The sequence below is a fragment of the Oryx dammah genome, unplaced genomic scaffold (genome assembly GCF_014754425.2).
Source record: "Oryx dammah isolate SB20612 unplaced genomic scaffold, SCBI_Odam_1.1 HiC_scaffold_2, whole genome shotgun sequence".
Taxonomy (NCBI): Eukaryota; Metazoa; Chordata; class Mammalia; order Artiodactyla; family Bovidae; genus Oryx; species Oryx dammah.
The window spans coordinates 113,350,906-113,366,683 of record NW_024070186.1 but is presented as its reverse complement, the minus strand read 5'-3'; the positions used below and the strand labels follow the sequence as shown (position 1 = coordinate 113,366,683).

The 15,778-nt window shown below is 39.9% G+C and overlaps 1 protein-coding gene across 1 annotated transcript in view; it reads right to left on the bottom strand.

Moving 5' to 3' along the window:
* The window catches only part of DCBLD2 (discoidin, CUB and LCCL domain containing 2), an 85,011-nt gene that overhangs the window by 21,865 nt on the left and 47,368 nt on the right, over positions 1–15,778 (bottom strand). The window contains exons 4-9 of the mRNA XM_040226137.1: positions 7,997–8,048; positions 5,647–5,719; positions 5,212–5,345; positions 3,546–3,586; positions 1,921–2,136; positions 766–890 (exon numbers count right to left, since the gene is read on the bottom strand). Coding sequence (XP_040082071.1) covers positions 766–890; positions 1,921–2,136; positions 3,546–3,586; positions 5,212–5,345; positions 5,647–5,719; positions 7,997–8,048 — 641 coding nt within the window. The remainder of the gene's footprint in view (positions 1–765; positions 891–1,920; positions 2,137–3,545; positions 3,587–5,211; positions 5,346–5,646; positions 5,720–7,996; positions 8,049–15,778) is intronic.

Below are 15,778 nucleotides of genomic sequence, written 5' to 3'. Positions count from 1 at the left end.
ATTACAGCGCTGTCATTTTTGGCTAACTGAAAAATAAGATGAGGAAATTCTCCAGGTAGAAAAAAAATAGTTGTTCTTTTACAACAAATGTTGGTGAGGTGACCCTGAAATGATCTTTCTATAATATCATATAATTTAACGCCCTTCTGCCTTATCCTCTGCACCCCTCACCTTGCCTAGAGAGTAGAAATCTAGGAACAAATTAGGATCTCCACCATTCTGTGGATTGATAAGAAAAGTTTTTTAAAGATAAGAAATTCATTAATTATAATAAATAATAAATTATTTAAACCTTTAATTAATTCTGGAAAAAGAAATCAAGAAAGTACTTACCCTTACAATCATTAAAAAGGACCCAGAAGCCCTGAGAATTTCCTAACCATGTTAGAAGGGTAAGGCTAGTAACTGTGTGCTATGCTTAGTCCAATCGCGTCCAACTCTTTGTGACCCTATGGACTATAGTCCTCCATTCTCCAGGCAAGATTACTGAGGGGATTCCCATGCCCTCCTCCAGGGGATCTTCCCAACCCAGGGATCAAACTCAGGTCTCCCACATTGCAGGTGGATTCTTGACAAGCTGAGCCACCAGGGAAGCCCAGAAACCAATAATACCTAAAACAACCAGGAGAGGGCAGAGTAAGATCAAATGATTTTTAATTTTTAGTATCACAAAGGAAGAGCTTCTGTGGCTCATTGCAAAGGCCACACCTACCCATCACCCTCTTCTAAAAATGCTCTTTAGAAATACTTTAGTGATCATTTTACCTTATCCTGGTCCACACCAGGCTCTCTGTACACAGTCCACCTCTGCCCATCAGTACTGTATAGGATCTTGTAGGCTGACACGTAGTAATTGTGCTCCACCATGGTGGAGCCAGTAGTCACAATGCCTACGAACAGGAAGGTGATTCATTAGAGCTCACAGTCTGATCCTGGAAGTTTGTTCATCACTGAAGCATTAACACCTAAAATGTACTGTTCAAACAGTTTTGTCTGTGGCACAGGACCATACCTAAGTGCAAGGTTTCATCCTAATAGGAACTACTCCTTGGCTTTGTTCCCTTGGAGGGACAGGAAGAATTATGACCACATGTAAGGAAAGGACTATTGTATTTTGGCAGTCTGGATTCATGTCACTGCAAAATACTGCTCACTTACTGAAAAAGAATGACTTCCTGGGAATGAATAAAGATTATTGGCATTATTTTTAGTACCAAAGCAAAATAAATTTTAACAAAATTATCTAAAGCAATCCTAACCAAATATTCTGCCCATGTGTTAAGTTGCTCTAAATAATTAAATTTATACTCGGCACATGTGGGATATTATTTGTTGCACTTAAAATGGACTCATTGAACACAAACTTCTCTTAATGACTGTTGTTGCTGTTTAGTCACTAAGTCGTGTCTGACTCTTTGTGACCCCATGATTGTAGCCCTGCAGGCTCCTCTGTCCATGGGATTCTCTAGGCAAGAACACTGAAGTGGGTTGCCATTTCCTTCTCCACTTAATGACTGTAGGAGATGGTTATTTCAGATGCCTCAAGATCCCTTTACTCTAACACTACCCTAAAAAAAAACTTACTACAATGAAAAGAAAAACTAATAAGAATCAACTACCAACTCCTCTCCTTTGGAATGCTTTGTAAAACCTTCTTCAGTCGTATTAATACCAGTAAACTAAACTCGGTGTCGTGTGGGACTCTTGCGACCCCATGGACTGTAGCCTGCTAGGCTCCTCTGTCTGTGGCATTCTCCAGGCAAGAATACTGGAGTGGGTTGCCATTTCCCTCTCCAGAACTACACTTAAAATTATATAATTAAATTTGCAGTGACCAAATTTTCTATGAAATTCTTACATGTCACCAGGTTTTCAAATGAAATCAGCATTATAAATCGTCTAGAAAATTCTGTCTCTTACCTGTGATCTTCTTTTCCTTATTCAGATCTACTTGCAACCACTGGTATTCATCAGTGGCAAAAGCAGCCCAAGGAGGTCCAGGTTTTTTCAGCCTGGCCTTTTCAGGTTTCCAGCTGTTCTCTTGTCCTGTGTGGTCTGTCCACTCCAACACAGATGATGCTGTTATTTGAGCATCAGCGATCACGCCAGATTCCATGCCCAGTGTTCCATAACAACCTGAAACAAAGAAGAAAGTAATTCGGTTTCCAGACATAAACTCAAAGAAGAATAAATACGTATTCATTGGAAACTCTGGATTGTACCTTTAATTAACATTCACTATACTGACAATAGCCTATACTAGAGGATTTCAAAAGCAGGCAAATGCTTCTTGGGTCTGTCTTTGGGTTTCATCAGAGAACATACAGACGTATTTACTCACAGCAATGCACGTGAGTGTGCTCAGTCATGTCCGACTCTTTGCTACTCCACGGACTGTAGCCCGCCAGGCTCCTCTGTCCGTGGAATTCTCCAGGCAAGAATACTGGAATGGGCTGCTATTTCCTCCTCCGGAGGTTCTTTCTGACCCAGGGATCGAACCTGCGTCTCCTATATCTCCTGCACTGGCAGGCAGATTATTCATCCCTGAGCCATCTGAGAAGCCCATTCACAGCAATACCCACTAGTTACTGGTGGCACCGTACCGTCTCCCTGGGACACTTTCCTCAGTGGGCAACAGGCTCCCCTTCTCCTCCAGGTGTTGCTCAGATGTCACCTCCTCCAGGAGGCCTGCCCCAACCCACTTCAAACTTCTAACCAGCCCTCCTGCACCGCCTGTCCTCTCTCCTTATTTCCTACATCTTTTATAACGTTACAGACAGTACATTATAAACATTCATTGACTTATCCACTGTTCATTCTCCGTATCTCACTACCAGAATATAAATTCTGCTCACTTTTGTTTCCCTTGCACCAGAAGAGTGTCTAGTGACAAATGAAAAAAGGCACTCAATATTTTCTGTTGATTAATTAATTACTTCAGACATATTTAAAAAAAATCCCTTTTTCTTAGGAAACTTCCATGGTCACTTGATCATTTCTCTATTAATATAAAACCTCCAGTTTATTCTATTTATTAATTTATTAAGTATCTATTTTATCCTAAAGGAAATCAACCCTGAATATTCATTGGAAGGACTGATGCTGAAGCTCCAATAATATGGCCACCTGATGCGAAGAATCGACTCACTAGAAAAGACCCTGATGCAGGAGAAGATCGAAGGCAGGAGAAGAAGTGAGTGACAGAGGGTGGGATGGTTGGATGGCACCCCCAACTCAATGGACATGAGTTTGAGCCATCTGTGGGAGATGGTGAAGATCAGGCAAACCTGGTATGCTCCAGTCCATGGGGTCCCAAAGAGCTGGACACGACTGAGTGACTGAACAACAACCACAATCTATTTTCTCTCCTAGAGTTCCTTGTGGTAACTAAATGAGGAAGTGCAAAAAAAAAAAAAACCCAAAAAACAAAAAACCCACAACAAAAAACTAAACTTAGAAATTGGCAAAGTGCCTGACATACAGTGTTCAGAAAAAATGGCTAATATATAAATCATAGTAAGTTATGAAGTCCATGAGAGGCTTACCACTTGTCTTAAATGTAAAAAGACTTGTAGATAAGTGTCCCCTGAAAGAGAAAAAGTTTTTTTGGTGACAGTCATATACAACACATTACTTCCTCATATTTGTCTTAGCAAAACTTTCTTGTTTTTATTTTACAAAGAATCGTCTATGGCTATATATTAGTCAACTTCTATTGTTCCTAGCAAAAAAGAAGTCACATTTCTAATTAAGCAGAGCAACTACTGAAATCACCATAAATAATTTTGTCTTCAAGTATCTAGTGCCTAGTTTCATACATGATTATGCAAGTGTATCCATGCAACCTTTAAGAAGTACTTATTCTATTTTTTTTCTCATGAGATTAACATATTCCTAAAATGTTTCTACAGCAATTGCTTTTGGGGACTATAAAACAAAAGGTGATCTTCTCAGAGAAAGAAGCTCAAGTTTCCAGGGGCAAACAAGAAAAGCTGGCTACTAAGAAGAGACTGCATTTGCTACAGGAAATCAATGCTTCAGTGCTACAAGGTAGCACCACATTTGGGTTTTGTAACTGGCAGGATAGGTGCTTGGGGAGAAGGCATGGGTGGGACACGTGATTAGTTCACCACATGGCAGGTCAAGGGGCCCTAAGGAACTTGGAGGGATAAAACCATCCAAACATCCAACATCAGCAGTGTATACGTCTGCCTTTAGCACAACATTCAAACCATTACAAGTGGCTGTGACTTGTCCTTCATAAAAAAAAGAAAAATGAAAGAACTCATGAAAACAAAAATTCTTTCTAAAAGTAGAACAGAGGAAAGGAATAAAACAATTTGCATAAAATTATCCAGAAGAAACCAGAGGAGAAAAAGGAGCTGACTCTATCTATAGCACGGATGGACCAATGACAGTCCAGGCGTCACCCGGTTTGTGTGGTCAGAAAGCTTAGAATGGTTTTTACGTGGTTAAAAAGTTGTCGATAAAACGAAAAAGAGTAAGAGACAGAGACACTGGCTTTCTACAGTAAAACTCTCCACTGTCCTGAGTGTGAAGCTCTGGGCTCTGAAGGAAACTGGCCCAGGACCTACAGAGAAGCTGGTTTCAGTTACACTGCAGGATCGGGCATGTCTAAAGGTTTATGGACAGATCACCCACACTATGTTTCTATCCAGTGTCCCAACTCCTCCCACTTTTGATGCCTAGTTTAGGTTCTGTGAAACAGTAGATCATAAATACAATGAAAACACATTCCTACAATATTCTCTCGGGATGGCAGGGATTCATAATAGTACTATCTCTGATTTATGTCAAAATTTGACTTCTATTCAGTGTATTTCAAATACCTTAATCCACCTTGGGCCACACAGGCATAAGGTACACAGTAGTTAGTTATGCCTTCTCATCTTTAAAATGAAGTAAAGATTTGGCAAAAAAACTTCTAGGCTCATTCTGGGCTCTTTCTACACTCAGAAAGAAGAAACAAGTTACTCCCCCAAATGAATACCACCCTCTCAGCTGGAGAACAAGCCAAGAGAGCACAACCTTGGCTGTGCACATTAGTGCACTCAGACACAGACATACACGTGAGTCCTTATCGCACAAATGTTATTTCATGAACACCATCACCAGCGATACTGCTCAGGCCTCATTTGGCCCTATTCCACCCCATGCAGCACGTTTATTATAAACAGCACAGGTACTTACACCACGGACGTTACGTTGTTAGCCAGTGAGCTTTCATAGTATGGGATGCCCTTACTAATTACGACACTGATCTGGCCACCCAAAGTGTTTGACACGACGCCTGCATGCACACCAGCCATGCACAACGGGGACGACTTCAGGAAGGAAAGAAACAAGATGAGTTCCACATTTTCTTTTGATAATTCGTAAACAAGACAGTTACACTTCCTCTGGAAATTATTCGATCTGGGCAGTTTTCTTAATAAACACGGGGTAGATGACTGGTAACACAACACAGAATAGATTTTAGCAGAAGAAAAAGAACAAAACATTACATATTACTGAAAAGAAGTAACTGTCAGAAAATAAAAGTCACAATAAAGATAAACACTAGGTTACATGTCTGTTTATAAGAAGCACTGGCATCACTTTAACTTAAGTCTACAGCCAACTTACATCTCTATATCCATGAGGGATGGCTCCTGATATCACAGCAAAGGGGAGCAGACAACCAGCTGGGCAGTACTTGCTGTGAAATAAAAACAAGTTAAATGGTATGCATTGCTGTACTTTCTAGGGAAAAAGACCAAAAAATAACACTTAACATTTTTTTAGTTCAATGTAAATAACCATAATCTCACCACCCTGAGAGAACCACCACTTCTAAAAGGTCCTTAAGACTTTCTTCCATCCATCTACACATGTCTTCACCCATATATATACAAAAATCACCTCATATTCTACATGTTGATTTGATTATTTTATTTCATAATGAATGGCAGACATATTTCTACTGTAAAAGCAATTCACAATACTTAGTAGCTGCATAATACTTGATTTTGTGGATGAACTGTAATTTGTTTCACCCATCCTCTACTGATCAAATTTAAGGTGATTTAAAAAAAATGTTTGGCATTCACTCACTTACTCACTCATCCACCTACACACTCCACACATTTACATGTATGTCTGTAACACTGTCTGTTAAGTGCTGGGCTGTGCAAGGGGTGGGGTTCACGAAGGTCAACCAAACAAACAGTGGCGGTCCTCTCTGGGTTTACATGCCCATGGTAGGAGAAGTATTAAGTATTAAGCCAATACTTCATGAAACCAAAGAATGAGATTATGTTTCTGCTGTAAAGGCAAGGTACTCTGTGAAATAATCAGAAGGACTCTAACTTCACAAAAGTATTATGAACATCTGGCAAACCTCCTATGCGCCAAGCAGCATTCTGAGTTACACTGAGGTCATCCACGTAAAGACCCTACGTGCTAGGTACCAACATTGTCCTCATTTTACAGAGGAAGAGACTGAGGAGCTGTGTTTCCAGGTCACACAGCAGTGCCAAGGCAGCTGGGCTCCCATTCCTGTGTTCACATGTGGGGCTCTGCAACTGGCTCGGCCAGGGGATGGGGCTCTGAGGAAGTGAAGCCTCAGCAGGGAGCCAGAGACCACCACTGGAAGACAGCAGGGACATGCACTCCAACCAGAAGGGACAGCCTATCCCTGGGGCAGGGTGGCTCGCGTGGGTCTGGACCCCGCACAAGCCACGCAGGCCGAGCACGGTGAGAAACGTGCAGCTGGTCTGAAAGAAGCCTGGAACAGGAGCCAGGGATCAGATCACACGGAAGCTGGGGGGTCTGTGGTGAGGAGACTTGGGGGTATATTTCTAAAAGAAGAGGTCATTAAAGGATTTTGATGGTGTCTACACATAATCTGATTCATTGTGTTTTATTTTGCTTTTTTTTTTTTTTAAGTTCTTCTGGCTCTTGGAAAGAAAAGAGACTGTAAAGACCGTGAGTGGAGGATAAGACACTGTTAGGTAGTCCAGGCAAGAGAGGATGGCAGTGTATACTTGGGTGGTGAAGATGGAGCTGGTGCAGAGGGCGGGGTTTAAGACAGCTGACCCTCTGGCAGGGCTGCGTGACACACACTGACACCAGGATTACCTCTGCTGACCAGGATTCCCCTGGAGGGCTGAAGAGCACCCCCAGCTCACACAGAGAGAATCATCCTTGAAGATAAAATGAAGTTTCTTTGGGGAGTAGTAGCAAGTTGGGGGAAGTGAGATGGGTCTTTGAAGATAAGAATGAATTTACTAAGCAGTGAAGGGTAAAGTGATTCTAGACAAGTTCTGAGAGCTCAGAGCAGTATAAATAATCCAGAGATGTTTCAATGTAAGACTAGAAAAATGGCCTACAGACTATTTGTGAAGGACCCTGAGAACCAGGCTAAGGAATAGTGATGGTGTTTTGTCATAATAACTTTTGAAATAATATTTCAAAGCAGAGGAGTGATAGAACACAGATTTTAGAAAACGACTTGGCAGAATGTGAATGGCAGAAAAAAGCCAGCAAAGGTTACAAATCGGAAACTAATTATGAGTTCATCCCAGTCCAGGCAAGAGTCAAGGGTGTAATGCAGGGAAATGATAGTAAAAATGCCACCAGGGTAAGAACAGCGAGGAATTCTCTAACAGCCTCAACTGTCTTCCTAACTCTTTTTGAGCAAAAATAAATAGCTCTTCTATCTTTCCAAGGAGCTTTTACTAGATTTTGAAGAGTAACTAGTTCTACTTTTAAAGTATATCCAAATTATATTTCCACTGTGGAGAAGATTCAAATGCTATGAGTAAAGCAAAATTTAAACATGGCAATTGAGTGGCTTTAAATAAGCTCTGATTTATTGATGTTTTAGAACAATGGTTATGAGTCATACAACATACATTATAATCAAGTGCATAAGATGAGGATAAAGTAGATGAACAGTAACATTTAAGAAAAAAAGTCACAAATACAGTCATACCTGAACTCAGGTTCCAAAAAACTGGATGCAGTGTCTAAACAAGTAATTAGATCTAGGAAAAAAAAAAAAAAACTGATTCAATAAAATTAGGTTTACTCTTGCAGAAACACCAACTGTTTTTCCAAATCCAAATCATATTGTTTTAAACTTCAAAATCTTAACAGCTGTCAAGGTTGTACTTTAACTTTTTTTAAAAGTTTTTGTTAATTATGACTTATTTCTGATTTTAAGTATCCTGATTTCTGGGGCTATGTCTACCCAGTTCTAAATACTGCCACATCACCTCCTAGAATCACATATATACACATGGATGGTACACAGAAAATGTATAATTTATAGCCCTGAAGTAGCTTCTATAATATACAGCTCCTGAAACAAAACATGTTTCTTGTTATTACACAACTAAAAATGATCCTTTACTGGTTTCACATAAGGAAAACAGTAACAAAAGAGAGGTGAGTTAGTTCCATGGCTCTAAACAATTGCTATTCAAAATCTGGTCCACGGGTAGGACCAGCAGCAACAGCAGCATCTCTGGGGTGTTACTAGGAATTCACATTCTTGAACACCATCCACAGCTACAGAATCTCTGGGAGTGGGGCCCCAAAATTTGTTTTAACAAGTCCTGCAGGTATTCTAAAGCGCACTCTGCAAAAGATGAAGCATAAAAGTTTTAACATTTTCTATGTCAAAATCAAATCTGTGTAAGAGCTAACCTTGTCCAATTAAGAACTAAGTCACATGCTGTGTTATAAGAGGCTTCTGGTTCAAACACTTCAGTGGTTTCCTTCTGCTCTTAAGACAGAGGGCAAAATTCTCAACATGGCCCACAAGGTCCCACCTCAAGAAACAACATCTCAAGGTCTGGTTTTGTCCCCGTCTTGCCTTCTTGCCTTCTTGCCATATGAGCCTTCTTTCTGTGCCTCAGTACTCTCTTGAGGAAGGCTTTTCCACTATCCCTTCACCTGGTTGACCCTCTCTAGAGCTCAGCTCAACCATCACATCCTCTCAGAAGCTGTTCCTGATCTTTGCAAGTCCAACTGTGATAGCACATAGTAGGCACTTACAGGTTTTCTGGTTTAACGAGTGGATGACTATATTTATCCTCATAGTCTTATGTAAGAATGGTCTGTTGCAATTCTAGAGTTAGAAGCAACATCATCTTATGTGTAGAGACTAAGGCTGTTGGTCTCTATCTTTGTATCGTCAGCAACTATCAGAGCATACAGTATTTTTAGAGGAGGCTTTCTACCAACATTTATGGAATAAATGGAAACATAATAAAAGTTTGATTGCTAGCATGTTTGGCTAAATCCAATCATAGACTAACCCACAGGAGGAAAACCTAGAAGAAGGTCATAAGCCAATCAAAAAGGTGAGATTTCACAGACAATATAAATGATGAGGGTACCCAAAGCACTGACAGTAGGAACACTTCACATGCTTCCTAGCACAATGAAGGGATCCAGATATCTGTTCAATCAGCAGAAAGCACAAAATAACTGAGTATTCTATTTTACAATTCTGAAGAAAAATTATGTATTTATTATCCAACTGATATGTGTCTTGAAAGAACTAGAGCGTAATAACTGTTAAACTAACAGGAAAGTGGTATTTTGAGAGTGAGTACATGGATTAATATTTACATACCACGGGTACTTGAATGACGATTAAGTTAAATCTGTGTTTAAGGAGTTTGAGAGGATACATGCCTGGTTAGAGTTTCACGACCACCTGGTTGACTGACTGGGAAAAGCAGACAAACTGAATTACCTGTACTTTATAGCTATTCAAGGCAATCTTTACACAGCCTCAATAAGAAATTATTTTCCACTTTCCTACTCCACCAAAAGAGTTTCCAACTTCTAAGATTAGAAAGTGAACTTCTAAGATTAATAGCCTGGGATGAAAAGGTAGCTGTGTGGTCCAGCATGGTATTCAAGCCACAAGAAGACTGCCAGCTGGAACTATTACCTTCAGGCCACATGCCAGAATGCTAGTCTACTATGGATATACTTGATCAGAGCTGGGCTTTATTATAGTAAAAGTCCACGCAGTGCTGAAAGTCCAGATTATGCTCGAATGAATGTAACTCACGTGACCTTGCTCTCAAATTCCCTGGGGGCTCAAAAGAGCTCCCTAGGAGGAAAACATGAATTCAAAACAGAAAGCTATAAGGAGAGTCAAGAAGACAACAGAGAAAGAAAGTCATCATTGAGAGATTTTTGACCTTTACGACTCCACAAAGGCAAAGGAAATATCAATTAAGCAGAGAACTGAGAAGTTTTAAAATGTGTTTTTCTAGAAAGCATTTCCCAAGTAAAAAGCCTTCCAGAAAATCACGATTGCTCTAAGGCTTCTAGTTAATAAGTACACAGCCTGGGCAAGATGAATACAGCTCAAAAAAAAAAACCCATCTGACTGAGGAAAGACTTCACATAGCAATGTAGGAAGTTATCATAATGAATGGAACAGAACTAGGGTCCAGAAATAAATCTTCAAATTTACAGTCAATTGATTCCAACAAGGGTGCCAAGACAACTTAATGGGGGCAAAAATAGTCTTCAACAAATGGTGCTAGGACAACTGGATATCCACATGCAAAAGAAGGAAACTAAACCCCTATCTCAGATCATACACAGAAGTTAACTCAAGGTGGAGTCAAATTCAAGACCTCAAACTATAAAATATTCAGAAGGAGATATAGGTATAGATCTTGACTTTGCCTTAAGCAATGGATTCTTACACATGACACCAAAAGCATAAGCAAATAAACTGATTTCACCAAAATCTGAAACTTACACTTCAAAGAATGCTATCCTGAAAGAGAAAGATTAGTCAAAGAATCACAGGAAATATTTGTAAATCATGTATCTGGTAAGAATCTAGTATTCAGAATACACAAGGAATTGTTACAACTAGACATTAAAAAGAAAACTAATTTTAAAAGGATCAAAGGATCTGAATAGACATTTTTCCAATGAAGATATACCAAAAGGCCAATAAGCACCTGAAAAGACATTCAACATGATTGGCTATCAGGGATATAAAAATAAAAATCACAGTAAGGTCTGATTCTGATAAATATGTACATATCTATTCAGAGAGGTGGCTGACGGATGTGAGGTTTGAGACAAAGAGTCAAAGATAACTTGAAAGCTTCTGATCTGTGCTAATTAAAAGTATGCATTCCAAGTACAGCATATGGGCAGTGGGTTTCCAAGGTGGCAAAGTAGTAAAAGAATCCACCTGCCAATGCCAGAGATGCAAGAAGATGTGGGGTCCATTCCTGCGTTGGGAAGATCCCCTGGAGGAGGAAATGACAACCCACTCCAGTATTCTTGCCTGGAGAATCCCTCGGACAGCGGAGACTGGCAGGTTACAGTCCAGGGGGTCAAAACAGACCGACATGATTGAGCACACAGGCATAATCAGTTCAGTCCCTCAGTAACATCCAACTCTTCGTGACCCCATGCACTGCAGCACATCAGCCTTCCCTGTCCATCACCAACTTCTGAAGTTTGCTCAAACTCATGTCCATTGAGTCGGTGATGCCATCCAAACAACTCTGTTCTCTCCTTCTTCTCTTGCCTTCAATCTTTCCCAGCATCAGGGTCTTTTCTAGTGAGTCAGTTCTTCACATCAGGTGGCCAAAGTACTGGAGCTTCAGCTTCAGTCCTTCCAATGAATATTCAGAACTGATTTCCTTTAGGATTGACTGGTTTGATCCTTGCAGTCCAAGGGACTCTCAAGTCGTCTGCAACGCCATAGTTCAAAAGTATCAATTTAAAAAAAAAGTATCAATTCTTTGGTGCTCAGCTTTCTATATGGTCCAACTCTCACATCCATACATGACTACTGGAAAAACCATAGCTTTGAGTAGATGGTCCTTTGTCGGCAAAGTAATGTCTCTGATTTTTAACATGCTGTTTCGATTAGTCATAGCTTTTCTTCCAAGGAGCAAGTGTCTTTCAGTTTCATGGCTGCAGTCACCATCTGCAGTGATTCTGGAGCCCCCCAAAATAAAGTCTGCCACTGTTCCCACTGTTTCCCCATCTATCTGCCATGAAGTGATGGGACTAGATGTCATGATCTTTGTTTTTCGAATGCTGAGTTTTAAGCCAGCTTTTTCACTCTCCTCTTTCACTTTCATCAAGAGGCTCTTCAGTCACTCTTCGCTTTCTGGCATAAGGGTGGTGTCATCTGCATTTCTGAGGTTATTGATATTTCTCCTGTCAATCTTGATTTCAAATTGTGCTTCATCCAGCCTGGCATTTTGCATGATGTACTCTGCATATAAGTTAAATTTAAAATCAGGATGATAATATACAGCCTTGATGTACTCCTTTTTTCAACTCGGAACCAGCCTGTTGTTCCCTGTCTTGTTCTGACTGTTGCTTCTTTACCTGCATACAGATTTCTCAGTAGGCTGGTAAGGTGGTCTGGTATTTCCACCTCTTTAAGAATTTTCCACAGTTTGTTCTGATCCACACAGTCAAAGGCTTTGGTGTATCAAGTGGAAGCAGATATTTTTCTGGAATTCTCTTGCTTTTTCTCTAATCCAATGGATGTTGGCGATTTGATCTCTGGTTCCTCTGCCTTTTCTAAATCCGGCTTGAAAATCTGGAAGTTCTCAGTTCATGTAGTGTTTTGATGTCTAGCTTGGAGAATTTTGAGCATTACTTTGCTAGCATGTGAGATGAGTACAACTGTGCAGTAGTTTGAACATTCTTTGGCATTGTTTTTTGGGGGGAGTGGAATGAAAACTGACCTTTTCCAGTCCTGTGGCCACTGCTGAGTTTTGAGTGCAGCACTTTCACAGCATCATCTCTGAGAATTTGAAATAGCTCAACTGGAATTCCATCACCTCCTCTAGCTTTGTTTGTAGTGATGGTTCCTAAGGCCCACTTGACTTCACATTCCAGCATCTCTGGCTCTGGGTGAGTGATCACACCATCATGGCTACCTGGGTCATGAAGATCTTGTTTGTATAGTTCCTCTGTGTATTCTTGCCATCTCTTCTTAATATCTTCTGCTTCTATAAGGTCCATACCATTTCTGTCCTTTATTGTGCTCATCTTTGCATGAAATGTTCCCTTGTTATCTCTAATTTTTTTGAAGAGATCTCTACTCTTTCCCATTCTATTGTTTTCCTCTATTTCTTTGCATTGATTGCTGAGGAAGGCTTTCTTATCTCTCCTTGCTATTCTTTGGAACTCTGCATTCAGATGGGTATATCTTTCCTTTTCCCCATTGCCTTTTGCTTCTCTTCTTTTTAAGCTATTTGTAAGGCCTCCTCAGACAACCATTTGGATTTTTGCATTTCTTCCTCTTGGGAATGGTCTTAATCACTGCCTCCTATACAATGTCACGAACCTCCGTTGAAAGTTCTTCAGGCACTGTGTCTATCAGATCTAATTCCAATCTATTTGTCACTTCCACTGTATAGTCATAAGGGATTTGATTTAGGTCACACCTGAATGGTCTAGTGGTTTTCCCTACTTTTTTCAATTTAAGTCTAAATTTGGCAATAAGGAGTTCATGATCTGAGCCAGTCAGCTCCTGGTCTTGTTTTTGCTGACTATACAGAGCTTCTCCATCTTTGGCTGCAAACAATATAATCAATCTGATTTTGGTATTGACCTTCTGGTGATGTCCATGTGTAGAGTTGTCTCTGGTATTGCTGGAAGAGTGTGTTGGATATGACCAATACGTTCTCGGCAAAACTATGTTACCTTCTGCCTGCTGCATTCTGTACTCCAAGGCCAAACATGACTGTTACTCCAGGTATCTCTTGTGTCCATGGGGTCACAAAGAGTCAGACACGACTAAGTACACATACATAACAGGCAATGATAACTGTTAAGAAGAAGCACTAAAAAAGCACTCATTGTCAGCTCAGTTATGCTGGATCCACTTTAACACATCTGACCACACCAGAAAATCAGTGGTATGTTCACAGTGAACAGCAGTCTATAATTCACTCTGTTCACTAAGAGCTGCTGCATGGGAAATATTTTTGGTAATTTTAATCCTTAATAAATACAGAAGAATATTTATAACATACACATTACTACACAAAACACCAAATATATGGCGTACTTCATCTTGGTGCTCTGGACAACAGAGTAGCAGCAGTAGCAAGGAGCATGCCCACAGGGGTTCTTCCAAAGCCCACAGCACTCAATCCCTCTTTTCCTTGCACAACCCAAAGGGCAGGTGGTGTCTACAGGGCAGACTCTACACTGGTCTTAGCAGCAGAGTCTACCCTGAAGTGAGTGTGATCATAATGTCTACACGAAGAGCTGTAACATCTGCCTTCCTTAACCTCAGAAAGCTTTATACAGGAGGAAAGGGTCAGTGGGGTTTTGAAGGGAGGATAATGTGATTGTGAGGAAGAGCACGAGAAAATTAAAAAAAAAAAATAAAAAGGTGAGCCAATATTCAATAACAGGATGACAGATTCAGGGTTTTCTTAACAAAAACATCAACATCAGATTTTTTAAGACAGCTCGGACTTAGTTAGCAATATCACTATGAGCCATAATTGATATCCTATACACAGGCCTTTCTTTAAAGTACAATTAAAATTTTTTCCAATACATAATAACTAAATAGGCTTGGGAGCTGCATAATTATTTCATGAACTATTTTTTAAAAACATGATATCTAATGCTAATCCACACAAAATACTATGAAAATATGATAAATAATTTATAAGTTCACATACAATAAAAAATATCAGCATATTGGTTACTAACTTAGAAATATTTTTGATTGACAGCACTGGTTATTCCTGAGACTACAGACTGTGAAAGAGATTTAGATTTTCCTCCAATTAATACTCAGTGTTATGATCTTGAATATATTGAAAAAGACTCTCAGCAGTGTTAGTATCTATCACAAGAGTATAATGAGAACTATATTAGCTGCAGGGTATAAGTTTTGTCCACTTGAAGCCATTTACTCCTGAGGGAAGGGAAGCTTGAGTGCCTGTATTTATTCTAACTCAAGAAAGCATAGAGTAGGAAATGGCAACTCACTCCAGTATTCTTGCCTGGGAAATCCCATGGGCAGAGGAGCCTGGCGGGCTGTAGTCCACGGGGTCACAAAGAGTCGAAACATGACTGACTGACTAACACTTCCACTTTTCTTTCAACAAAGCATAAAGCACTATAACTAATTATATTTATTTACCAGAAGCAAGAAAATATATGAAGCAAGACAATGTAGACCTACAGATTCTCCTTCTTTATTTGCTCTGAAATTCTTTTAAATAACAAACTCCCCAGAGCCTGAAGGGACATGACACCATGCTTTCCTAATTCTCGCTGTCAGCAACCTGGCATTGTACGTGTACAGATACTCACTTCATTCAAGAGCTAGAGGACTAGGGACAAGGTTCACCTTTCTACTTGATTCTCATGTCAGTATTATTGCGTGACCTTGGGCATAATTCCTTGTTTCCACAATAGGAACCAGGCACTGATTTGTACCATCTGCAAAGTAGTGTCAGGATAATTTACATATATAATAAAATGTAATTTATCATGATTGAGAGTCTAACATTAGTAAACTAACATTTACGAAGTGGGAGATGACTTCTGTAGTATTTTACATCTAATCTCCTTTTACATACTGAGAGTAAAGTCTTATGTTTCTCCTAGAAAGATAATTAATACATTACCATCTACGGAAGCTGAGTCCACAACAGGAGCTCAGGGGAAAGTTTTCTCAGATGGAAATATTTAAAAAAAAAATTTTTTTTTTTAAACAGACAAT